Source organism: Apteryx rowi, unplaced genomic scaffold (genome assembly GCF_003343035.1).
Source record: "Apteryx rowi isolate R43461 unplaced genomic scaffold, aptRow1 scaffold_10, whole genome shotgun sequence".
Lineage (NCBI taxonomy): Eukaryota > Metazoa > Chordata > Aves > Apterygiformes > Apterygidae > Apteryx > Apteryx rowi.
Window position 1 is genome coordinate 1,520,918 of NW_020447197.1, and position 25,061 is coordinate 1,545,978.

Sequence of the window (25,061 nt, forward strand, 5' to 3'; positions counted from 1 at the left end):
TTCCTGGTCTTCATTAGGCTTTGAAACGGTGCTAGAATTTAAATAATAATATTTTGAAGGAAGGCTGCCAACACTATGATGGAGGATAGACGTGACCTCCAGCCTATTGCACGGCTCTCAGCTCAAACCCACTGGCTCATCTATGCTTTGAAAGACTGGCGGCCTCAGCCAGCCCTGCCTCCTGCATCCCATCCCTGGGCAGCTAAAGAGACAGATGGTAAGTGGCTGCAGCACGTGCGCTTGCTCCTGGGCACATCTGGGGTCATCCTTGCAGGCCTGTCGGGGTAAGAGGTGCCTCTTTCTGGGGACGGGCCAGCAAGTCGCTGTTCAAGGACCACCTTCCCAGGGTTAAAGTACCTCTGCGTATAGTACAGAATCCACATATGAAATGGAGTATGGGTTGAATTTAAGTCACTTATACAGTCTTGTCTTGACATTCTTTACAGTGACAAAGAGAGTTCATGTCATAACTTCTCTTGATCTTAGAAAAGGAGGGTAGGTGCAAAATTAGACCGCCCATGCTGCTCCTGTACTCTCCCCTGGCTTAATTTCAATAATAGTGCTCAGATCTTGTTCTGTACTAATTCATTTTAAAGACTGAGGTAGAAAACAAACTAAAAAACCCTGTTTTTCTCCCCCACCTTTCTAGCCCTTGTCCGTCTCCTTTGAGATGAATGCTGCTCGTCTATTCTCATTTGCCACCTCTGAAATTACCAGCTTACTTTTTGTGCTCTTTCCCTTTCTTGGAATTGCTTTTGCAGAAATGCACATAAACAGCTATTCTTTGGGTCAACATTTCAATTAATTTTTAAACTGTACATTTCTATTTCCTAGGTTTTTATTTGTTTATTATTTTTATTTATATTGAATCTTTTTCTGAGTGTTTGCCCTGGTGCTGATAACTCTGCTTGGTGCTTATCTGTATAAATAGATCAATAGCTTTTGGACTGCAGCCCTCTAAAGCAATAACCTAAGAGACTTGCTTCAAACCTGAAAGCTTCTGTACAGAATTTATTAATATAACCAGCCATTACAAATGTATGATCCATAAAATGACTTTAATTCCACTTAAAAATAAGTGGATTTTGTACCTTTTCTTGCATCTCTTTTTTTCCTTTACAGAAATCCTCAGTTCATAAAGGGAAAGGTGACTACTGATGTCATGATGACATCTTTTCCAGAAGTTGGTAGGAGCTGGGTTAATTGCTAGTCCCAGCAGACAAGGGATGTATGGAGCATCCCAGACCCCTCCAAGGGACTAATCCTACCAACCTAGTTTAGGAGGTGAGATTGGTTTTGAGCCTACCTGGTGCTAAGAAGTGTCTTGAGCGTGCCCGCAGTATTTGCGTAGAGTTTATAGTGTGTTGTACAGCTTCCGGCATGGCTCAGTAAAATACTGTGACTTTAGGATTATGGTCTTCCTTGTTCCAGCACTTGCTTGTGGAGGATTAGCAACAAGTTACTGTCTCCTCCCGGACAAAAGCTGACCTGAACATCATGGGTGGAGGCTGAACTCTCCCTGCTCTTGCCCATTTCCCTGGTGGTAAAGAGCAGGAGGTGCTCAGTTTCTGCTTATTCTTGTGTATTTGGCCCCAGAACCAGGGAATGCAATTTAGGACAAGGTTAAACTCCTCCCCATGACCTTGTAGAAGTGCATAAGCTGGGCCACAATTTACCTCCCCGAAGCCTGCAGAAAGGGAAAGTATCGAGAACAGCACTGTGCTTGGCACAAATGGGAGACGCTCCTTTCTGTCAAACCATGGTAAAACCAACTGATATTGAATTAAAAGCAGACGCAAAAGGAAGCTGTGTTTCTGACTTGATTTTTCTTTCTAGGCTGCTCAGGGAAAGACTTCTCTGCAGTGGTTTCTTCCAAGCCAGTTTTGGACTAAGTGAAGAACGTAATACCACAAAATTTCTATGTGAGGCCACCAGGAACATAGCAAGGTAACAGTGTAGCACAGTAAGAAAGATTAAGATTACCTTAGGCTTTATAAGAAAGAAATAAGGGGTGAAAAAGTTATTGAAATGACTGGAAGACATTGACAGGACCTGCAAAAAATAATAGGCCAAGATAGCTTGGTGCACTGCTGTTGCCTCATATGAAATAACGTGGTATGGCCAGCCTACTCCATGTACGTTGAAGCCTGCTGAATTCCACATGGATTATGGCACTGCGCCTTTAGAAGCTATGGGTAACGAAGCAGATCATTTCCAGCTGATTTGCGCAATAAAGAACCAGATGAAGTACAATAAACTGGCCATTAGTGAAATGAGAGATACAATGGCTGGTAAGGCAATGGCATAATCGTTGTAAGACGGGCAGCACGTCTGCTGTTGAGTATTCATGGACCCCTCAGAGGGTGGGTCTAGGATTCCCATATAATTTGTTACCGTGGTGGAAGGGTCTGACTATCGATTACATAGCATTTAAAAAGGTCTGATGTTTACCTCCCACCCACCTGTGAATTTTTGGGCCAGGCTGGTTCTTGTTCAATGCACCCTAGAAGGGAATGGCTCTGATGCAAACACAGCGGTGCTTTCTACATCCTGCTTTACAGAGCAGCGCGTGTTGAGAATTTGCTTGTATTGTTGTGGAAATTAGAAATTACTTTAATCACCATGGCAAGTTTGAGTGGAATATTCTGTAGAAACAATAACAACCACTGACAAATCAAATCCAGGAGAGGCCTGATCCAGTTTTTATTGAAGATGAAATATTTCCATTGTACTTCATGGACACTGGCCTCAGCCTCAGAAGACTACACTACAGATTGGACTGCTTTTGCAGAAATCATATTAGATTTGCAGAGCTGGTATTAGATTTGCTCAGTGGTATGAGAACATTACTATTCTGTTAAATTACTTTTTCAGTTAATAATATATTCTTTTCTGCAAGGATCTTTTTTTCTCAAGTCCTTTTTACCTGTTTGCCTTCTGCTGGCTAGAGAATTCATTGCCACTTTCTGTCTTGAACTATTACATAGCGTTACCTTGCAGGATTAAACAGCTCTTGCCTGCCTCTCTATATGTTAAACTTATTTTCCAGTCCCTTGGGCAGGGGATTTAATGGTGGAACAGAAACAATAAGAGGCTCATGAATTACTAGGAAGCCTAAATCAAAACAGGTTCTTGACCCCAAGCTTTCTCAAGGCTAGGCTCAGCACTAACTTCAGGGAAAGCACTTCTCATAAGGCTCATCCATGGAGCCTTTTCCATCATAACATACAGATATACTTTGTGAGCCCACTTGGAATGAAACAGATTCCAGAGACCTGAAATGCATTATATTATCTGTAGTATTTTCTTCTATAATACCAGCAGTGTGCTAAGTGCTTTGCAGAAATGCTAGAAGACAAAGTCCCTGACCTGAAGAGCTTAATAGTCATATTTTATTCAAAATAAAAAATATCCATATTTTGAGTCTGCAAGATACTGGATTTAAAAGGTTTTTCTCCTCACATTAGCATACAGGAATGCAGCCCCCTGACGGGACTGAAGGAGACAGCTGTGGAGGCGAGGGAGCCAGCGCTACAGAATACAAAGAGACGTTCAGCTGCCTCCTCCTGGGATGCACTTTCAGCATCAGTCTGGGGTCCTCACAGCCACTTTTATCTCACTCTCCAGACTGAGAGCCCATCTGGGATCAGAGAGGATCATATCCCAGCAAGTGGTGCTCCCACCGACGTCCGCAGAAGTGACACCAGCCCTGCATCTGGGCTGGCGGAACAAGGGGTTGTGTGATGGGGACGTAGCCTTCAGAGCTGCCTGGTCAAACAGCAGCCCCTGCTATCTGAGCAAAAACCAGATCATTCTTCTCTTTTGTTAGAAGTAAAGAGTGTATAATGCACAGTTTCTCCTTTCTGATTGGAGCGCACAGAGAGCAATATTTCAGTATTTTGTTAATTACAATTATTTGCTATTTCTATGTGCCTCACTTCGCAGTATCAAAGCTCTTTTATGAAATTATTAAATAAAAACAAATTAAAACTAAATAATAGCATCTAAAGAACTCTCTGGAGTGACTGAAGTGAGCAAACACTATACTCCTACGTCAAGTGTACTTGAAGTTTAGTGAAAGTAGGATACTTTTGCTGTAATGAACAACGGTAAGAGTGAAATGGAGCGTGATGCTCAGAAAGTGAGCAGTGAACACTACTAATATGTTTTTGAGAAGAGGAAGGCAAACCCACCACTGCACAGGGAAGGCTGAGAAGCAAATCTGACAACAGTTTTGAAGCCATACGTTCCAGCTAGTTGCAGAATTTTAATGTGTTTCCACCTGAGTGATGTTTGCTTAAATATCGTAAGCACAGTACTAGAAAATTAGGATCTGCAAATGAGTAAATTAAACTGAAATTTGGGCAAAGAGATTTGAAAGTAAACGTAAATGCTTCAGTCATGATGGACTTTCCCTGTAATGATTTTTTTTTTTTTTTTGAGAAAAGCCTATGAAGTCTCATTTGATTTAAAACTGTTTCCATGACAGAGAGTAGAAATTTCGCAAGGAAATCTACTATCAAGAAAAAAAGTAACCACCACAACAACAAAACAGATGTAGGTTGCGGGTGATACAGTTTTGATTTAATAACCTCTCTTTTGTGGACTACACCTCACAAACAAAATTTCTAAGCCACATCACAGGCCAGAACCCAATGACAAAATATCTACTGCAAACCTCGTTGAGCCACCCACAGTTCTTAAGAAAATGTCTGTAGTACAGCCAACCTGAATCTGTCTTTTCATGGTTAATTATTTCTGAAACCTAAGAGGGAGACACAGAGAAAACCGCACAGATATAGGCAAGACATAAATAACCGGGTATCAGCTACACGGTAGGGAAGTCACCCACAGGCAGCACGCAGAGGGGACCGTGTCTGCAGTGAGACCCTGGAGTACGTTAACATGCCCAAGGACCTGTGCCTCTGCACCGAGCCAAATTCACTAAGCTGAACAACCCACTTCCGAGCAATGCCAGTTTTATTAACACAGGAGTCGGGGTGCTGGGCAAACCAGCCTCATGCTGGCACTGAAATGAACCGGAAAGTTCAAATACGAAAAATGCAGGAAAGCAATAAGCACATCAGCAGTAGTAAAAGAAAACAGCAGGATGTGCATAGCCCCCAAAACTTTCTCAGGATATTGCCTTTCCCCTGAAGACCTGGAATATTTGATATTTTCTGTGCTGGGTCATAAGCAACATCACAAGGATATTACAGATAGGGAAACAGAGACTTGGGGCGGTCTGATAACTCACCATGATCATACCTACTCAGTCAAAATTACATCCGAGGCTTCTCACTCCGATCTGTGAGGTTAGATCATGTTGACTTCATCAACAAGGTCTTTTTAGCGCCTGTGCTTAATGAAAAAAACTAGTCTGATATTTGCTTAAGAGATTTGAGTAATCTCTTTAAGAGAATTAATTAGTGTTGAAGTCCTAAGGAACAATATTCTCCAGGCTATATCTGCAGCATAAGGAGTTGAGGTCAAAGGTAGGCTGAAGGTTTTTAAAGGCAGTCTGGAAACAAATGAAATTCTTTTTAGTGCCAGTCTGGTTACAGAGAATGGAGGCACACATCCTGCAAACTGTTTTAAGTTGCTTTTTGGGGACAGTTGTTTCGCTGCCCTGGCGGCAAGCCACGTCATGCTATAGTATTGATAACGTGATATGCGAGGGCTTGCTCCTAAAGGAGTCCCCTCTGAGTGATGTACACCTGCAATCACCGGCCAAACAACCCGTGAAGCCTTGCTGCTTTTCCCATGTAACCGTGCTCTGCTCGGTGGGCCTTCGCAGCCTAACATGGGGCCTGGAGCTGCGTAATGGGAGCTAACTTCTGGTCAGGGAAGCAGATGGGAAAATTCGCTGAAACTAAATCACTGATGCTCAAATGCCAAGCTGTTAAATCTTCAGTAAGTCTTAGTTCAGAAACCAGTCTTTTTTCTACAAAGTACTTAAAAAGCTAATCAGTGAATATAAAGTCAAATGTTCATTTGAGGCTCTTGGGTTAAATTCTGGGAAGGGCTGGCAGATGGGGAATTGGCTTTCAATCCTTGCCTCCAAAGCTGCTCTGTGTCTTCTGGTTGTTGGATATATCAGAAACAAACCACTTCTATGTGTTCTTGTCTGTGAATATGTTTCTGACATCTCATAAGATTAGCCCTTCTCCTGCAGATTGGTCCAAGAAAATAATAGAAATTCCACAAAAGCAGTGTTCCCACGAGACTTCTATCACGTCAGGCAGAATGGTCACCAGCCCAGCCCATGGCACTGTTGTACTACCCTTAGACCCACTTCACCCCCAGAAACGATCCTCAAAAGACTAATGAAACCTTATCTAGGTTTAGAGACAACAGCATCCTGGCCTGTGGGGTGTATAGTGAGGATTCTCATCTCAGGCACCTTGCTGTTTCACAGCTGGCAGGAAAAGATAAATCTATCAGTCATCTGAGGTTCACCAGATGGAATCTCATCCTGTTTACAGACAATATTGGACTATTGCAGCCTCAATAGTAGAGGTAGTTTTGGGTATTAACTCATCTCAACTTCCATGCTTTGGACAAAGAGAGAGTTTGGAACATAAATGGGAATCCTGAGACCAAATACCCTAAACTCAACAGCGTATAACACAGCAGTTAGACCTGAAAGGGGTGTTAGAGACCCTTCTCCTATCAGCACTGATCAGAAGCAGCCACTGAAATCACCAAGTCCAAAAAGCTGTTGCTATCAAAAGGGTGAGATACCCAAGAGGGGACGGGGAAAATCAGGTAATACAATATAGGTGAGAGGGCTTCATACAGAAAGAAGAAAATAAAGGTGAACTGTTCACCCTGAAGGTGCAGAGTGAAGTGATGAGAGCAAAGAAAAGTCTCCCGGTTCCAGAGATGGTCTCAGGTCACCTAGTGAAGCGTCATAGTGAAGTTTGCTATCCAAGCTGTAGGAAACTTGTTACCTTTGTATGTCAGATAAATTGCAACAACAATGATTTTACTGTAAAAGAAAACAAACCTCCCATTATACCAGTGGAGAAGCAATATTAAATCTCATACTTCCACACTCAAGAAACATTTATATGGATATCTGTTAATATTTTGAGACCTGCAGTAGTAATTTGAGAAATGGCAACTTATAGGACCAAATGAAAGCACCTAACATAGCATGTAGGCAATCACCCTGGCAAGGCCTATAAAATAGAAGGTAAAAGAGGAATGGTGAGTGTGGGCTAAAGTGATACAATATGTGCACAAAAGACAGCCAGGGAATATAGTAAATATGAAAAGAAATTGTTGACAAATTCGACAAAACATTCAGATCAGGAGCCAAGGTGCAGAGGAGCCGTTCCTTTAAATTGCCTGCTGCATTTATTGGAATCCTCCACCAAATCATATCCCAGATCACTCATGGTCTTGCGGCTGCTGCTAAGCAGAGGACTGAGCAGCGGTGGGAACAGGACACTGCGAGACCGCCTGGCGTTAGGGCCCAGAGGGTGCTCAAAGCCTGAATACAGCGTAGGTCCTGGCACGTCCCCTTTAAAATGACTGATGAGAACTTGCTGAAAGGCAGCCTGACTGAAGGAAGCAGTCAGGCATATATCAAAAGGCCCACGAGTGGTCCATGAAAACCCTGCTTAAAGTCACTCAAAAATACCATGAGTCAGCCGTGCCCGCCTGTCAGGGTAGGAGCATTGCCGCGCAGCAGCAGCGTTGCCGGCAGATGGTGCGATGGTGCGTTCAGGCAGAATGCGAGATCTCAAGGGTTAAATACTTATCTTGGTACTTGCAAACCTCTGTAATAAGAAAGCTCTAAAAGAAAACAGCCATCTGCTTCAGAAAATCATCATTCAATAATTAGCCTGCACTGCTTACCAAAGCACTGCTCTCCGCAAGAACAAAAGGAGAAATCAGACAAGACGGGACCAAGCAGCCTAAACCCAGACCGCTTTCAAGCTGCAAGGCAGGAACTCAGCCCACCAGATGCTTTCACAATGATTTATATTTGCAAAACAAAATCTGCCTGGTGTCCTCACAAAGCTCCTCTGAATGCCCCAAAAGGAGACTGGAACCAAAGATCACAGCACCGAAAATGCCGCTGCACCCGATCCCTCCTTGAGGCCTCAGGCAAGGGCTGACTGGCAGTTCCCTTCATTTGCAAGCCTGCCGATGGGACCTCAGACTTTCCTTTTCCTGGCACTTACTAAATTGTCTGACAGCAAAACAGAGAACTAGGCACGCCAGCTCCTAGCGCACGGGAAAACTAAATAGGCCCCCAAAGGGAGAAACAGGAGAGGAAAGAGGCATGCTATATTTCCAGCTTCCTTGGTGTTTTGCAGTAGCAGACATGAGAAATGACCCCCATTACTTAAGCCCTTAACCCTTACATACTTTCTTCTACTGATTGCAGATTAAAAATCTTAAAGTCTGAATGTGCAGAGAAAATACATTACAGGATGGCGTACAGAGTTAAACAAAGCATTGAAAGCTCATTTCTTCAGTTCAGTACATCTTTTCTTAATAGCATTTTTGTGTCAGTGGAAACTCTACCAGCTCCATGGAATTCATTCCAGATTTATACCAGGGCAATGGCGAACACGTATCGCCCGAACTAAGTGGCTCACAAGGTTGCCAAAGAAAAGCACTGGGGTCCTGTGCCTGAAATACCAGCTGCTCCTGCCCAGCTCAAAAGGAGGAGCAGAATCAGGCCTGGTCCAGATCCATGGTCACCAGATCTTCCTGTGATCAACCAGAAGAGCTCCAGGCCAGGCTGGAGACCTACAAGGCTCTGAGAGTTCAGCTAAGCTTTTGGATGATTATTCAAAATGGACCCTTAAGTGCAAATGCAGAATATCTGTCAAGATTAATGAGGACCTTCTTATGGGCCTCTCTGAAATATGAATACTTTATGAAAGCCTAAAAATACTTGGCCCTGTACCAAACTCATCACTATTTGAAGAAACAAAATCAACAAAACAGACCAAAACAAACAAAAGGAAACAGCTACTTCTTTAGTGGCTTTTCAGAGACAAGGTGCAGGATAGTGTAGGGGTACTACGTAATTTACAGGTGGAGAATATATGCAACTATCATATGGATATCACATTCATATACCATCACCTTTCTGTATGTAACACATAACTGGTTTGGTAAAAGTAGACAACCATAACTTCTTTTTCAGCCATCATGGCAGGCTGTTTTTTTTCTTGTTTCTGTTTGAGTGGACAGATATAATTGTTAATACACAGCATACTACTAATAGTATTAAGATAGTTCTCCTGTTACTAGTGTTCTGTGTTATCATATACTACTAATAATGTATATTTTAGCATGGGGGTGAAAGTGTGTGATAAATGCATTCCTTAGCAAGTTTTTTCACAATTACTGTCCAACCATGACTCACTCCATACTTTGAGAACCAAAGCCCAAGTGACCCAGATGTGGTGAATGCACAGATTTCAAGGAGGCAGTTTCCTTAGCAACAGGAGCCATATGAAAACATCCAAAACATCTTCTGCCTCCTGCTCAGTGTCCCTTGTAGCTGCTGTTAAAGAAGCAGATGTTAAACGTCTTGCCTGAATTTCAGAGGTATGCATGTATCGCAAAGCGGACTTAGCCCTTTTGTTTGCAAACAAGTTAACTTTTGCTGCCTCCTTGACTTCACATTTAATAGCACTCTTTCTATTATGTTATCACTGAGCACTTCCTGGGCTCATAAATAAATAAAGGGACCAGCTCCTAGATCCTCAGCTGGTATTAACTGTCATTAGGGATCTGTTGAAGTTAATGAAACTATGGCGATTTAGGTCAATCAGTCCAGGATCTGCTCGGTGGTCCTTGGTTCCAGGTGCCTCTGATCCAGGCAAGATTAAGAGCAGATAAATAGCTCACCCAGCAGTACAGATGGTTGATATGCTAGGAGTAGTTCTGTAGAGTTTCTTGCTGTGATGTTTTGAAGGAAAATTGCTTTTTTTTTTGAGGCACTGGACAGAAGAATGGGAAATTGTTTAGCATGAGGAAAAAATATTTGCAAGTAACTGGGAAAGACCTATGTGTCTGTTGGAGGTATGAGTTTTTTTAAGTATCTTTGTCCACTGGTGTTACAGGTTTCCAGGGGAAAGGCAGGCATGTTGTGCTGCCTCAAGATGCTGTTTTTTGTTTGCTTTAATCTAAAGTAAAGTTCAGTTCAGTAAGACTGAATGTATGTACTTTCCTCTTTGTGTAGGTGTGCAATCATGGAAGAACTGTGCAGGAAAGGATTTATGGATTTATGTCTACCAGTTAGAGAAGAGCAGGTCAGGGGATTCAGAGTTTTAGTTTAGCTGATGAGCCTTACTAAATACAGCCTGGTGCTGCTGGTATTATGTGTGTTATCTCTGATGCAGCCAAGTTGTTTCTGAAGTATTGTAGAAGGTGAAACAGAGCCAGCTTTATTGGCAGCAATGACAGAATAATAATATTTAGGCTAAAATGAGTCAATGTTTGGAAGATTCCACTGTTAGCAGTAAGACCTTGCCTGAGGGAGGCTGAACAGTGCTGGGCTATAATGATAGCACATAGCAAAGATGGGAGAGGGAGGCAGAGGGAAATGGAGAGTGGTTTAGCAGTGCAAGGCAGAGAGCCATCCCCAGCATGCCAGTGGGCAGTGTGGGGGCCTGGAGGAGCCTGTGCTGCCTCAGGAAAGAGACCACAACAGCTGGGTGACTTAGGTGAGAACTAAGGTATAATCAGGAGATGAGGAATGTAGGCAAGAAGTGATATGAAGCGGATCAGAGGTGCAAAAGATTTAGGTTTAGTTGCAGTGTTGTCTAGGGGACAAGCTTTGGTAATAAGAACAGTGGTGGGAGGGAGGATGATCAAGGTATAGAAGCAGCTTTTGGTGTGAGGGAGGAGGAAGGAAAGGCATATTTTGAGGCACTGTGAAATGGTGGAGATTTGACTTATTGGGGAAGCTTGTTTAAAGTAGTCCTTGATGGTGATTCTGTCCCTTGCTCTGCAGCTCTGTCCAAGGCCCAGCAGAGCCCCTCCAAGGGCAGCCAGAAATTGCCTGACTTGTCCTGTGCTGCTAGTTCCTGCTTGGACTAGAAGTGACACCCTGGCTGTGCATTATGATGACACTTGTCCTACAAAACTGATGGGCATAATAACTGACAGCCATAATAAATGATCATGTTTCTGTAGCATCTTCCCCCTCAGGCCACCTAACATGCCATTCCCAGTGTTTTTTGAGGGCTGGGTTGGTGCCAGCTAGGGTGGGTGTGAAGGAACAAAATATTGGCTATGGTCCTACAACAGGGAGCCCTGGTCTTTGTTTACTAGCAGGTGGTGTTCAGGGACTTGCTCTACCTTCTCTCCCTCCTCCCCCAAATGAACAACCCTTCCTTATGACAAATGCTGTACTGCCGGAGTTGCCTGAAGGGCCTTTAAGGATGTTAACTGCCCAACCTGAACAGCTGGTCTCAGCTTGATGCTCAAACTACAAAGCCATCTCCTCCACTCAGATAAGTGTATGTTCTCATCAGCTTTATTGAATCAGAGCAGCTGTCTATAGTACTAGACAGCAGATATAATGACATATCACTGGATGAGTTCTGGGCCAGAGCATAGCAATAGCTTATTAAATATAACCCTGAAGGAGCCAATTTTGCTAGTTTTGGAGAGATTATTAACCACTGAGAAATAAATTGAAGGCTTGCTTTTTATTGCTGGTCCATTGAACAGGTCATGACTTCTCTAGTTATTTGTGGGCTGAATCTATTGCTGACCATTGTATTCAATGGTGTGAACTGAAATTTCAGCCTTTGGATCCATAGCCATTAACCATGGTGAAAATAAGTGTCTTGTTTGTCTTGCATGATGAGTTTGCATCTGAAAGCTGTGGACAATTTGATTGACTTATGACTGGCCTGATACAAGTATTAGGTGTCTGCAAAAGCTGCTGATCTGAAATGGCTGCTTGCTTCTGTGATTGTGTGGTGTGATAGGTCCCTCCTGCAGACTCTGGGTGTTTTGGTAGGAGCAATGTTCCCAAATAGCCTTTACTTTAAGACACCTTGATAGAATTTGCTGCTGTTTCTGGGTTGAGAGTTTGGTTGTATGGATAAAAGGGGGGCAGATTAAACTTATCTGATGCTTTGTGGTGATTACAACTTCTCTGCCTTGTTTTTAATGACCTCTGAGACTAGTCACTTACTGATCTTTTTTGACTTAACAGCCTAAAACTGAATGGTCACAATTTGGACTGCAAATGTAAGGATGGGGCCTGAAGCTCTGGAGAGCATCTTACATATGCAGAGCATACTAATGCAATTGAGGGAGTGACTACACTAAAAACTGCTTTAAATCCTTGAGTGTGGGCCTGCATAAACTCCAACACCTGAGTGGAGTTGGAACAAGCTGTGAGCTTATGCAATTAAAGCAAAGATGTGCCACTTCTGAGTCTTGAGTACTTGTAGCATGTGATAGCTGACTTGTCTGTACCCTTAACTGCTAGATGGTCATCTATTTAAATCCCTGAGCGCAGGGAAATTGGCATGTGTTGCACTGAGAAGGTAGCGGGTTCCTATCTTGGGCTGGGTAACTGCAGGCTCAGACCCTGAGGAGTGCTTGCAATTTCAGCAGCACCTGCAGTCTTGTTTTGCTGGGGTTGTTGCTTATATTTATGAAATGGGAGGTTGCAATCAATTCCAAAAATACCAGGAGCACAGCTTTAGCCTATTAGTTAAATCAGGAGTGGATGTGTACTTTGAAGAAAACACTTAAACATTTTAAAGTATCCATTTTATAATCACTGTGAAGGACTGACAACAAGGGAGTCTTCCCCTGAGTGAAATGGAAAACAAGGAGCCAAAGTTCCAGTTTCTGCTCTCAGCCCTTCCATCAGTGTGTTTGGAGATGGACACCCTTCCTTCACCTCCTGTAGAAGAGGCAGGGCAGCACTGATGACAGGAGTGTCCTGTGGCTTGAACTGTACAGTGATGGAAAGGTTTGAAAGCTACCATAGAGGTATAAAATGATTAACTTGCAACACAAAGTTAAGTAATAAATGTTCTCAGATGCCTGTATCTGTTGTTTAACATATGGAGATGTTAATAACATGCATCAAGGTGATATCTTAATAGTTAAAAGGGTCTGATCTTTCTGCAGCTAGTGAGAAATGTAATCAAGTAGTGCAGCTTCTCTACCAGTCAGATAAGTGGGATTTGGCTGGAGGCTTGTTTAAGTGTAGAAAGCACATCATTGCTCAGATCAGCATGTTGCCTTCAGACCCTGGCTGCTTGGCTGAGCTACTGCTTGAGAGCTGGTGTGAGGGTGAGAAGAGCAGGAGTCTGATACACCTGTGAAATGGAGAAGCAGGCTGAAAAGAATTTGGACTAAGGATAATGACATTTTCAGGATGTGAGACTTAGCTGTCCTGAGGCCAAGAAGCTAGGGAGAGGGAAAAGGATAGGGTGGGATACAGATACTTAATGATGACAGCAAAGCCAGGGGACACTGAAGGATGGATATGTGCAGGAGGGGAAGAAAACATCCATTCCTTCTGTACCAAGTCCTCAAATCCCACCCAGGAGTAACCTCTGCCTCCTTATACAGACCTGCTAATGGCTGGGAGGGAGCCTGCTGTGCAGAGACCCTGCAGCCCTGCCAGCAGCAGCAGGATGCTTTCCATTACACTCCCCCTCCATTTAAACTTCCAGCACTTGTCAAAACCATGCTGCTTCACTTGGAGCTAATTAAGCTGTGTATCAGTGGAGACAGACTTTAAAGTAGGAAAAAAAAAAACACGAGCATGTGGGTAGGACATGGAAGGGCTTAATTTATTTCTGAGACTTCTGCATTCTTCCTTCCCTCTACAATGCATGTTGCATCTCCCCATTAGCTTTTATACAACAGAAATGGAGTTAACAATTAGGTAAAGCAGTTTTTCAGCTTGCCACATGTCTAGTTTGGAGGGCTACTGTTTAATTCAAATACTCCTAGTATAGGAGTTAATTGCTGAGGAAACAGTGGGATTTTTTCAAACCTCTAATTAAAGGCAATTTTAAATCTCCACTGATATTAGCAAGAGCATAAAATCTCACTCTGCTGGACACATCCCGTTAGCAAGACCACCTTACCACCTGGGGTTGCAGCTGGCCTGTCTTATAAATGGGCATGGCTCTGCTGAGCAAATTGGAGTTAAATGACTGACACTAGGTGGAGGTTTGCTCTATTATCCCTCTGCACAGCCCCAGCAGTGCAGCTGGGGGCTTTTGAATACAAGGTGGCAGGTATGTGCCTGCACTGAATGGTGAGCAGAGTGCTAAGTGAAGCCAACTTGATTTGGACCCCAGCACAGCAAAGAGCATCGATGTGTGCTTGAAGCACAAGTGTTACAAGCATCTGTTTAGCTACATCTGTACCTTACAGACTTGTAGTTCTGTATTGAAGTAGAAGTTTTAATTACATGAGAATTTAGTCACCAATTCCATGTTTTTAATCTTAACTCATTCCTGGTGAAACATCTTATAAAATTGCATTACCCTTATACTCTAGTCTTGTAAATAACCAAATATTACACCCAGCAGCATCTACCTGCAAGTGAACATATGCAAGTGAATGTTAGCCATGTGGAAGCCAGACAGTTCTGCCAGTGATTTAACTGGCAGTAAAATAACTTCTTTAATAGTGCATTTCTAATATTGTACTCACTGTAATCTTTGCTGTAGACTTCTAGTTAAATGCACGTTAAGTTCAGGGTCAAGCCACTTAGGCAGTAAATCAATGGTCCACAGTGTAGCTACTACTGCACGATCTGTCCCCTGCACTGAGTGAGGCAGGGTTGAAAGTGGCTCATATGCCTTGGTTAATGGTGCTCATAGCTTGCACCTGCATAGGGAAAAACACTTGCATTTAAACAAGGAAGGAGCTAAAAGGTATTGTTCAATGTATCAGTTACTGCAGAGCTGCAAAGTCCTAATGCGAGACCCTCACAGAAGGGAAACTTCTTGCGCGCGTGCCCCTCCATGCATCATTCTAGGGTGTTCATATGCTCCCTACACTGATGGGTATTGGTGCTTCTGCCTGCCCTTTGCCTGGAGGAATACTACAAGCATCAGTACTTGTCTGTTTGTAGCCTCTGGACAGGCATGCAAAACACAGGCGGCTCCTTTGTTTCTGCTATCCTTCTGCCTGCGCAACATTCGACATCTGGTATTGCTATATTTATCAACTGATCGCTAAATATGAAGGAGATGTTGGGTCACTCTGGAAACATGCATTACTTCAAAAGCCCTGAGGCAACCTAGTGGACTGAATAGTAGCTTGCAAAGCAAAGTTTAATACTCAGCCTCGCAGAGCCTCTCCAGCAGCCTGAAACTTGGCATGCAAAGTCGCACAGAGGGAGTGATCTGTCTCTGGCTCATTTAAAAGAGTAGAAAGTGAAATAAGAGACATTTACCAGGTTTGAAGGAGGGGAGGATGCTGAGGCCTTCTGCTTTCCTTTCCCATTGTCCTGATCCTTTCCTCTGTTGGGCCCCATGTTGCAAGTCCTACGCCTCCATCTGAAGAGCGCTGGCTGCGGGCTCCCTCCAGAGCCCATTGACGCAATCTGGGTCATTTGGAAAAGGTGGTTCAGGAAGGATCCTGCGCCTCCCTGCTGCGCTGGCACTGAGCGCTCTGCCTTCCAGGGTGTGTGAGGGGATGAGCTAGTCCCTGAATTTTGATCCTAAACCCAGCTCAACATGCAGCAGCTGGCAGACTCCTAGGGTGTCCCCTTGGTGTGACCAGCCGAGATAAGACAATGCTGAGGCACCATTTCAGGGACACTGGAAATACTGTAGGATCCATTAAACACTTTTGGGGCACAGAATAGACAAGTCAATGGCTGAAGTTAGTGCAGAGTATCCCTGAGAGGCAAAACACACCCAACCAATTTCTCTAAAATCATACAAAAGTGCATGTAGAAGTGCAGAACAAACTACATCAGTTTTTTTAGACTTATCTGTTACAAAATTCCTCCCCATTCTAAAATCTGGTTAGTACCAAGCAAGCTAGACATGCTGTCAAACACTATAGCTCAGTAGAAGCTACTCTCTATCTGGCACTTCATATTCTTCATGAATTCCCACCTCTTTTCTTGATCTTGGTCTAGGTATTTAGACAAGGATCATGCTAGTGGCAATAAGTTTAACTCAAACCAATTTTTAGACCACTGTCAACCTACTCGTGTGCTTCTGTCAAAACCTGCAGGCAAGGACAGAATGCAGATACTGTTCCAGCCTAAAACCACAAAATACAGTGGCTCTGCTACTTTTAGTCCCTATGTTCAGATCTGCTCTACTGCACAGTAAAGGTCATAAGAGTAATGAGTTTCCAGGTCTTTACAGATGAAGAGTTAGTGCAAAGCAGTGGAAGTAGAGACTTAAGTTCCTCTCTTGATGCTTTCTGTTCAGCTGCAGGCTTTGATGCAAGATGGTTATATGTCCACTGCCCCAGTTTACCCATTTACAAATCAGTAACCTGCACATATGTTATTCTCAGACTAAAAACACTATGTAAGATATGGTTCATGCTTTAACAGCTGTTTGTACACTTCTAAAAGCAAACCCTGAATGCTTTCCATGGAGTAACAGATATCTAAGTTCAATCTAAGGCTGGAGCAATGGCACTGTTGTGGCAGTCTGGTGTTTCCAAGCTGATGTGCGCACGGAAGTTTGTGTTCTGCTTGTAGTAACTGCACGTGAACTTTGTGATTCCCCAGCCCTTCTCCATTTTAACTGCAATTGTTATATAAGTGACTTCTATTTCACATTAAAATGAATAAAGATCATAAATATGATATCAAATAAGAGCCAGTAACCTATTAAATACCTGAAAGCTGGAAACCAGTTTTAACATGCTGTTGCTGCACCTTTAATTTAACTGACATATCTGAGAAGTGCAGCAAATAAATGGTATATAATCTGTGTGTTGATCTTCTGCTCCTTCAGTGTGTGAAGTTGAAGGAGAGACTGACAGTGAGTTAATGATTGACTGTCAGCCACAGCTTGGAATTTCCTTACGATTTTTTTGGTGCCAAAAGCAGCTTTCTGTCTAAGTGTTTCTCATGCCACTTCATTATTCCATATGCTGTTTTCAGTCTCAATCAAAGCATTCTGGAGTATTTCGCTTTCCAAATGAGTGGCCTACAGAGCATTTAAATAAGACTTTTTTTTCCCCCTCTGATAACATTGCAATATGCATCACTATTACTGCAAGCCTTTAGCTTCAGCCCGTAAATGCTACTAACAGCTTATTCATTCTCCAAATGAGCAGGTGTAATTTATATCATAAAACATACTTGAAATTGTTTGCCTATAAAATGTCCTTCACTTGAATCCTCAGTTAACAACCTGGTTCGTGCCAGCCTCTTGTCAAATGTAAATACTCTAGGAAACCCTTTTGCAAAATGCTCTCAGCAGTAAAGTCTAAATTTGCTCTAATACACACTTTGATCTTCGTTCCCTGATACTTCACACCGGGCAATCTAAGCTCTCAAGTATAGTGCTCATTTCAAACATCTCAATGTGTCCGGCAATATTAGGCACCTTTTAATTGATCAGGTTACCTTAGCAACAGAGGAGCAGCTGGTCCCAATATGGAGATTTCAATTGGATCTGACAGGAAGGTTTTTCCTCTCATCTACATACTTCTGTAGTTTTCACCTTTGGGAAAACAGCCTATTTGCAAGCGGGAGGTTTCCATATATCTTGTCTCTTGATGTCTGTCTCCAAGTATTTCTCACTTCTCTCGCAGTTCCTGGGCTCTTAATTTCTCTGTATTCTTAAAATGGAGACAAAACACCAGTGTTCAGTATTTTTTCTGAAATGAGGTGCCAGAAGGAAGCAGGTGAAGACCCTCTGAAAAAAGCCAGCCCCAAAAAGCTGAGCTTTCAGTCTCCAAACTTTATTTTACAAAGCTCCTTGTTATCACCACGTTTATTAAAACTCCACTTGCCATCTGCTCTGTTTACGTGTCTCCGGCTGGCTGGACTGTTCACGCATTTCCTGGGCATTATGGTAATTCCCAGAAATGGCAAAAAAAACCACTCGGTTTGGTGCGGTAAGCGCCTTCACTGTCACTTGGCAGAATTCAGCACTCTCGCTTTGCTCCTCAAAGAAAACTCTGCAGAAGTCGGACGGAAAAAGGCTCGTCGACAGTGCTTCAGCCTGATCTCGCAGCGTTCGGGCGCTGATGAGAGCTCGCCAGGCTGAACGCAGCCGAGCTTTTGCCGGGAGCTGGTTCTGTCGAAGTTGATCCCGAGCTGCTCGGTCCCGTGCCAGGCAAGCAGGCAGACGGACGCTTTTCCTTGCAGCGTGACCCTCGCTTTTAGAAACGCCACGGCTGTGACAAAGCAGATGTGCAGCTGCTTCTCCAAAGCTCACTTGACCCTGCGTATCCTCGCTTGTGCCTGTGTGAAAATAAGGGCTTTTCAGCCTTTTCTTCAGTCACCTCCATCCGGACCATGTTGTCCTTGGGTGGTGTTTGTTTTTCAGAGTTGAGAGTGCTCCAGAGAGACACCCTCATTTGTCTAAATCTGCTAACTGATTCCACGCTATGCACTTGTTATCTGCTCCTACGGCAAAAATAAAAGCTGTTTTTGCTGGCAGAAGAAATGCATGGTCCACAGTTGGTTGCGATAGGATCTTTTTTCCCCACCTGTTTAAAATGTAAGGTCTCTTGAATTAAGAAAATACCTTATGTGTAGATCTTATACCAGTCAGTCTCTGATTCATCAGAGAATCTCCTTGGTAACTAGCTGTTCCTCTCTGATGATTCATGTTATATAAAAAGCTTTCCCAATTTAAAGATAAAATACAGTGAAAACAGGAAGAACTATGCTATTTAGATACCTTATACAGAAGCACATTTCTTGTGTGCACGCAGCTATACTGGATGTTTTTGTACATGTGTGGGGGGAAGCATCCTTTCTGTAAAACAGCATATTCCCCCCAGTGGGTGGGAGATGTACTCCAGGTGCCCTCTCTCCGCTAGAAATCCTCTTCCCTGTTGCAGGACTGGTAACTCTGTCTGCAGGGTCGATAGTCTCAAAGGAGAAGATGTTGCTGGCATTTAATGAGAGGCTCAGCAGTTCATGCTTTAACAAGCCATATTTCTGGCCCTGTGCAAGACTGATCACCAATTATAAAGATTCAGAAGCAGTGACTTTCTGCAGGAAGCGTAGCCAGGTGGTTTGATGTTAGCTAGTAGCCCTCCTGCTTTGGTAACGAGAACACTGCCTGACCCTTCCTTGGTGCATAGCAAAACACTTGTGTGCTCTTTCAGGCTGCTGAAGTCAAAATCAAGGTGCTTGCTGAAGGTTTTTTCGGGAACCAGCATTATTGAAAAAGTTGATTCAAGGTGAGGCTAAGCACAATTTTTGAAACAGGTGATAATTATGTGTTCATATTTAATGCAGAAGTTTAGTATATAAAAAAGTAACCATTAATGTGTTTAACAGTTAACTATTTATATTTCTTTGGGAATTTCAATTTGGGGTCTTAGTGCTCTACAGGCACTATTAAAGTGGATGAGTATTACAGCCCCCCTGTGTGGACTGGGAAATGAAAGCCTCAGGCTGAGGCCGGTGCTCTTGAACATCGTGTAAGTTAAGAATTCAGACCTATGAGTGTGTGACTTTAAGAAACTTTGCCTTAAGACATCTGAACAGAGTTAAAGGGGAATTATGCAACAGAACTAGGCTAGAAACAAATTATATTGCCTATTTCTTACACATCAACAGCAAGAAAACCGTGACTCCCAGCTTGCACGGCATGCATGCGAATGGGATGGTCCAACCTGCAAATGCAGGGCTCTAGCATGCTGCAAATTCACTGCTAGAGTTGACAGATAACACTAAGTGGGTGCAGTCAAGCTGTTTGCAGTTTGTCTGATCAGACAAATTAGGAATCAAAAATCATCTATAGATTTCTTGTGCAAAATAATTACAGGACTTTGGGTGGCTTTTGGCATAGAGGATTGAGAAGATGAGTGGTGAGGCAGGTCCACAGCTGAGAGCTGGGCAATTGAGCCTACTCCTCATGTGCTCTGTGGCTCTTATGACCTTTCTGTCCTGTGGCCCTAGTTCCTCTGAATAAATAAACATTAATAAACCCCCAGGTCTGAGGTGTCTCTTATCTCTGCAAGAAGCTTGTGAACTCATCATTAAAATTCAGCCACCTCTGGGGAAGCACGCAGCAGTAAAAGGAAGCCTCCAGGACGTAATGCTAGGCTTTATGCCCATTGCATACTGGGTATGAGCATTTTGGGACAAAACCTGTGTTCCCATAAAATGTTGTGACATCTTTAGTGTCTGGGCAGAACAGACCCAGGATCATGTAATTTGCTTGAGGAGGCTTCATGCAGCCCACTTGGATTCAAACCTGTAATTTCAGGGCATTTAAATCTTTCCAACCAAAAGCTTGGATAAATATTTCCCCTACCAGTGGAGCCTAAAGTGTTCAAACCTCAATTTACTAAGTAATAGGAGGGATGCTGAACTGATTCTGATAAATGAGGGTTCAGATAACCAAGCTAATTTTCAATGCAATTAATACATGTCAGGAACATGACCTCATTCTGGATAATTGAGGTTTTTCAGATCATCAAAGTTTGACTCCTTCAGCATGACAGGAGCCCCTCAATGGTAAGAAGTGAGGGGAGATGATTCTTCCCCCCTCCTGCAGCTGCAGATGGCCAGCTTGGTGCAGCTGCATGTGTGCTGGGACATGTGAGGGCAGGCGAGCACCTTGGCGAGCACCTGCTCCCTCTCTGCTGGGTCCTGACTGCCCTGGCAGGCTCCTGTTCCAGGCCTGAAGGTCAATGCAAGGGAAACCCACCCCTCTGCCTCTTCCCTACCTTTTAGTTTTCTTCCTGGAGCTTAAAAGAAAGAGCAAAGCCTTTATTCCTGTTGGATCTCTGTGCCTGTGTCTCTGGGTGGGAGGGGAGAGAGCAGGAAGGAAAACAGGAGCAAAACGAGCCCCAGGGGGAAGGCTGGAGGGTATTTCTCTGGGTGATGTCTGTACTGGTTTCGTCCACAGGCTCCCTTAGAGGGGGGTCGGTCGGGTCAGGTGGTGCTGGTGCTGGGTATCCCTGAGGACTAGCGCTGGCTGCCGAGGACGTTTGCTCCGCATTGGCGTCACCAGCCCTCGGTGCAGCCTGGCTCTAGTGCCTGGTGCTCCTGTCTGCACTCATCTGACCTGCTCTCTTCACACGGGCTTCTAGGTGGGCACTGATGAAATGGGACTGAAAGGGTGGGTGGCTGTGGCAGGATGAACGAGCTGTCCTGGTGAGCTGGTGCCATCCCCTTTCTCCAGTGCTGCCCTGCTGGGGAGTGGTGTCACTGCAGAGCATGTCCCCTCTGGTCCATGCCACCGAGGCCTCTGGAGCAGAGCGGGGCAGCACGAGCTTTTCCCATCCCACCCCAAAAGTGGCAGTGGGATGTGCTGGTCTTGGGGCATCACTGAAGGCACCAGGCTGGGCAAAATGGACTTATGTGTCTGGCAGCAGGAGCTGCATCTGTCCCAAGCAGACTGACCTCCTCTAGCTCTTGCTGGGCAGTGCTTAGCTCAGTTTGCCAAATCCTCTGTGCTGGTCACCATGCCGTATTCAATGGAGGGGCCCCAAGTGGTCCTGAGGATAAGGCTAAATATCTCTTCTGCTGTGTTATTCCAAAGCACTGAAGGAGTGGGACAGTGCAGACCTGTGGGGGTGATGGAGGGACCTGTGCCTTGCCTGACGCCTGGTGCACTCCATCTTGGTGTTCCTCCAGGGTTGTCTGGAGGTGGCATTTCTGCTGCTGTATTATCTCCTTTCTTGGGTCTTTTGGAGTTGAAATTAATATTTTTAATAAAAACAAGCTTACATATAGTGTCTCACTGTTTCTCTCTCTTTTACAACGTGTTGCTGACTTGGGAAATTGAGCAAAGGCAGCTGCTACTACTAAGGGAAGGGGGAGCTGTGTGGGCTCCTGGTGTTGGCCCTGCAGCCATCTGTCCTGGGTGAGCATGTGGCCACATCTGTGATGGTGGGAAAGGTGCTCCCTGCAATCAGACCCGATTTCTTGCATTTCTTTCCCTCAGTACAGAACAGTGTGGCTCTTCCATTTTATTTTGATTGCTTACCTAATCATAAATCTGCTTTGAAGCTAAAGGAAAGCCAGTGGCAGTGTTTATTTTAAAAAGAAAAAGAGGGGGGAGAAGAAATGTACACAGCTTTGGCAAGTGTTTTCTTATGAATTGGGTCTCTTGAGATAAAAGCTTCATTACTGTGAAACAACGAGCCCACTACGCTCCCAGTAGTACAAATGGGTTTCATGTGTATTATCAAGATACAAGCTTATTTTTAGTCTGTTCCTGTACTACCAAGAATGTTTAATGTGATAATCAATGTAATTGAGGAACCTAAAGTACAGAAAATTGCAACACCCTCATGGGTGATAATGACTGCAGCTAAAATACTGATGAAAGGTTGGGGGGTTGTGTTTAGGCACAGTTAAAAATAGAAGCGTGCAGGGGGTTGACTCCTGCGGTCCTGACCCAGCCCTTCCTCAGGCGTTTCTCCCACTTAGCATAGCTGGAGTCGCGTGTGAGTGGGCTTCTGCGGCTGAGTCGTGCTGCAGACGGGCCGGACTGGGCAGCTTGGCACGGAGCCACCCTTTGGAAAGAAAATACAGTTCCAGACTTGGGTTTGACTTACTGCTGTGGTGTGCCTGAGCACAGCTGCGGTGGAGGGACGTAAGGAGAGGAAACTGCTTTTTCTCACCTAGCTGCGAGAGCTCAGGGAGGTGGTTTCCACCTCTCCTGTGGGGCTGGCAGGATTGCTCCTTTTCTAGGAAGGATGGCCAAGAGCAAACTCTGCTGCAGGGTTTGGCAGCTGTGTTTGAGCAATCTTTACTGAGCACTTGCAGACCTTCGGAGGTTCATAATTTGGCTTTTTCTGGAAATAGCAAAAGGCACATGTTTGACACCAAAATCTTCTTGCCAAATTCCCAGCTGCTCCTCCTAAGTACAGAATGCTAAAGCTTTTCAATTAAATGCTTCAGAAACTTTAATGTGGACAAAGTGCTGCATTTTGTCTCCAGCCTTGTTCTTGGGAACTGTTGAGCTATTTTGTGATGCTCTCCTCCCAGAAATTCAGCTTGTGGCAGACACCCATCAGAAAAGTTTTTGGTCTGAGCGATACGGAAAGCATAAGCAATCAGGTGACTCACAAGGGGAAACGTGAGGACCCGTCACTACAGAGGTGGCACTTTAGCGCTCGCTGCACAGTCCCAGCTATACGTGTCTCCCCTCTGGTCTGGGGAGCTGCTGGTCACCATGGACTGATTGCAACTGCTCGCTTACCTCTAGGCTATTTCACTTCTAATTTTAGCCCCTCTGTGACACTTTTTCTTCCCCTTTGCTCGTGATTTACTGTGTGCTTTAGGCTGTTAAAAGGTAGGAAGAAGGAAGGCTGCAAATTTGACCTGTCCTGGCTGCTTCTCTGGGGTCTGGAGGAAACACTGAGAGCAGGGGAGGGCATGTGGGGCTGTCAAGCTCCTCCGGAGCGTGGGGCAGGTGGGGAGCTGCTGAGCGTAATCCTCGGTGGTGATGGGCAAGAAGAAATGCCTATCTAGGGTCCAGGGAAGGCTGAATGTAGTCTTTAACGCAGTCTCCAAAGTTGCTAGATCCAGAGTAAGCCTGAAAGAAAAGCCTGTAAGGCTGGGGTGAGATTTGTTTTCAATCCCCTTTATTTTAGTATTTCACTTGATGGAGTTGATTTTTTTCTGTTAGGAAAAGCTGTGTTGTTCTAGTGGTCTTTTAATAAATCATAACGCTGGAAACTGAAACCCCCTGTGGCACGTTCCCTTCATGGATAGACACCAGCAGCTCCACTTGCAAGCTCTGGCTGGCCCAGGGTCCCATCCTACTGCTCGCTCCTACCTCAGTAGCATTATATGTCCCACCTGCGAGCAGTAAACACCACTGGCCCACAGCACTGGTGTTTTTTTCCCACTTAATCTTGCACAAATAACTACAGAGAAGCCAGATTAATGCCATTAAACGGACTCGCTTTCACGTACGCAATCAGTTGTTCCACGAGTACTGTTTGAGCATCCCGCAATCAGAGCGTACTTTGCTCAGGGAGACGACTGAAGTCGGAGTTGGACATATAGCTGAGGTGATACATTGTCTGCAGCGCTCACGCTCGTAAGGAAATTGCTTACGTTACAAAGCAATTATCATGGCTTAAAATTCCAATAGCATTTTGAAGGCATATGGGCCTGGGGGTTTTCCATTTGTGGAGATGTTTCTTTTATTGTATCTACTTGCCTAATAACTTCGATGTTTTAAACACACCGAGGTGTTTTAGAAACCTATTTGTGATCTTTGCTGAAAAACAAAAGGCAATCCAGCAAGCTCTGTACGGCGTACGTGCTCCGTTGAGAGCTGCTCCAAAAGCCGGATTTATGCTTTGTGCAGGTTTAATTAGATAAAACCCTGTACAGCGTTTCCTGCTCCCCATCTTGATTTTTGACAGCATATCCTTCAGCTGTGGCACAGCAGATCGTTGCACTCTATATCACGGAGAGGCCATCAACTTCTCCCTACCAGCCCAGCCCCTCCGGGAGCAGCAGTCACTCTTGCAGTAAATTTTCACCCCAAATAACACATATATCATTCCTGCAGCCCGTTTCTGTTGCTCTGCAGACAGGCCGGCTGCGGCGGGGGCAGGAAGGGGGTGGCTTCAGCTTTCTCCTTCAGCCACCAAGGAGCAAATGCGCTGCTGGAGCCGCTCTGCTGTTTCTGGGAGCTGCACTGGGGAACGGGCATGGGGCAGGTGCCCCGCCGGGTCCGGGCATCGCTGGCGGGCAAGGGGACGGCGTGCTTGGCTCTGCGTTCTGGGGGTAAATGCTGGCATTCCCTTTACATCCATGTTTTAAATTAGGCAACACTGCTACTGCAGGTCCCTCTTCTCCCAAGGAAGCTCTGGCAGCTCCAGGCCAGCCCAGGAGGGCCAAGAACTGCCCTGGGACCTGCTGAGGGGATAATTCACGTGACTTTTACACC

At 44.5% G+C, this 25,061-nt stretch overlaps 1 protein-coding gene across 3 annotated transcripts in view; it reads right to left on the reverse strand.

Annotated features, from left to right (window-relative positions):
• KCNMB2 (potassium calcium-activated channel subfamily M regulatory beta subunit 2) overlaps window positions 1-25,061 on the reverse strand; it is a 160,391-nt gene that overhangs the window by 37,943 nt on the left and 97,387 nt on the right. The window contains exons 1-2 of one of the 3 annotated variants that reach the window (XM_026060943.1): window positions 17,579-17,652; window positions 15,431-15,580 (exon numbers count right to left, since the gene is read on the reverse strand). The exons of 1 other annotated variant lie outside the window; for it this stretch is intronic. In XM_026060943.1, coding sequence (XP_025916728.1) covers window positions 15,431-15,580; window positions 17,579-17,652 — 224 coding nt within the window. Of the gene's footprint in view, window positions 1-15,430; window positions 15,581-17,578; window positions 17,653-25,061 lie in introns of those variants that run through there. One more of the 3 variants, XM_026060950.1, reaches the window with a different exon arrangement.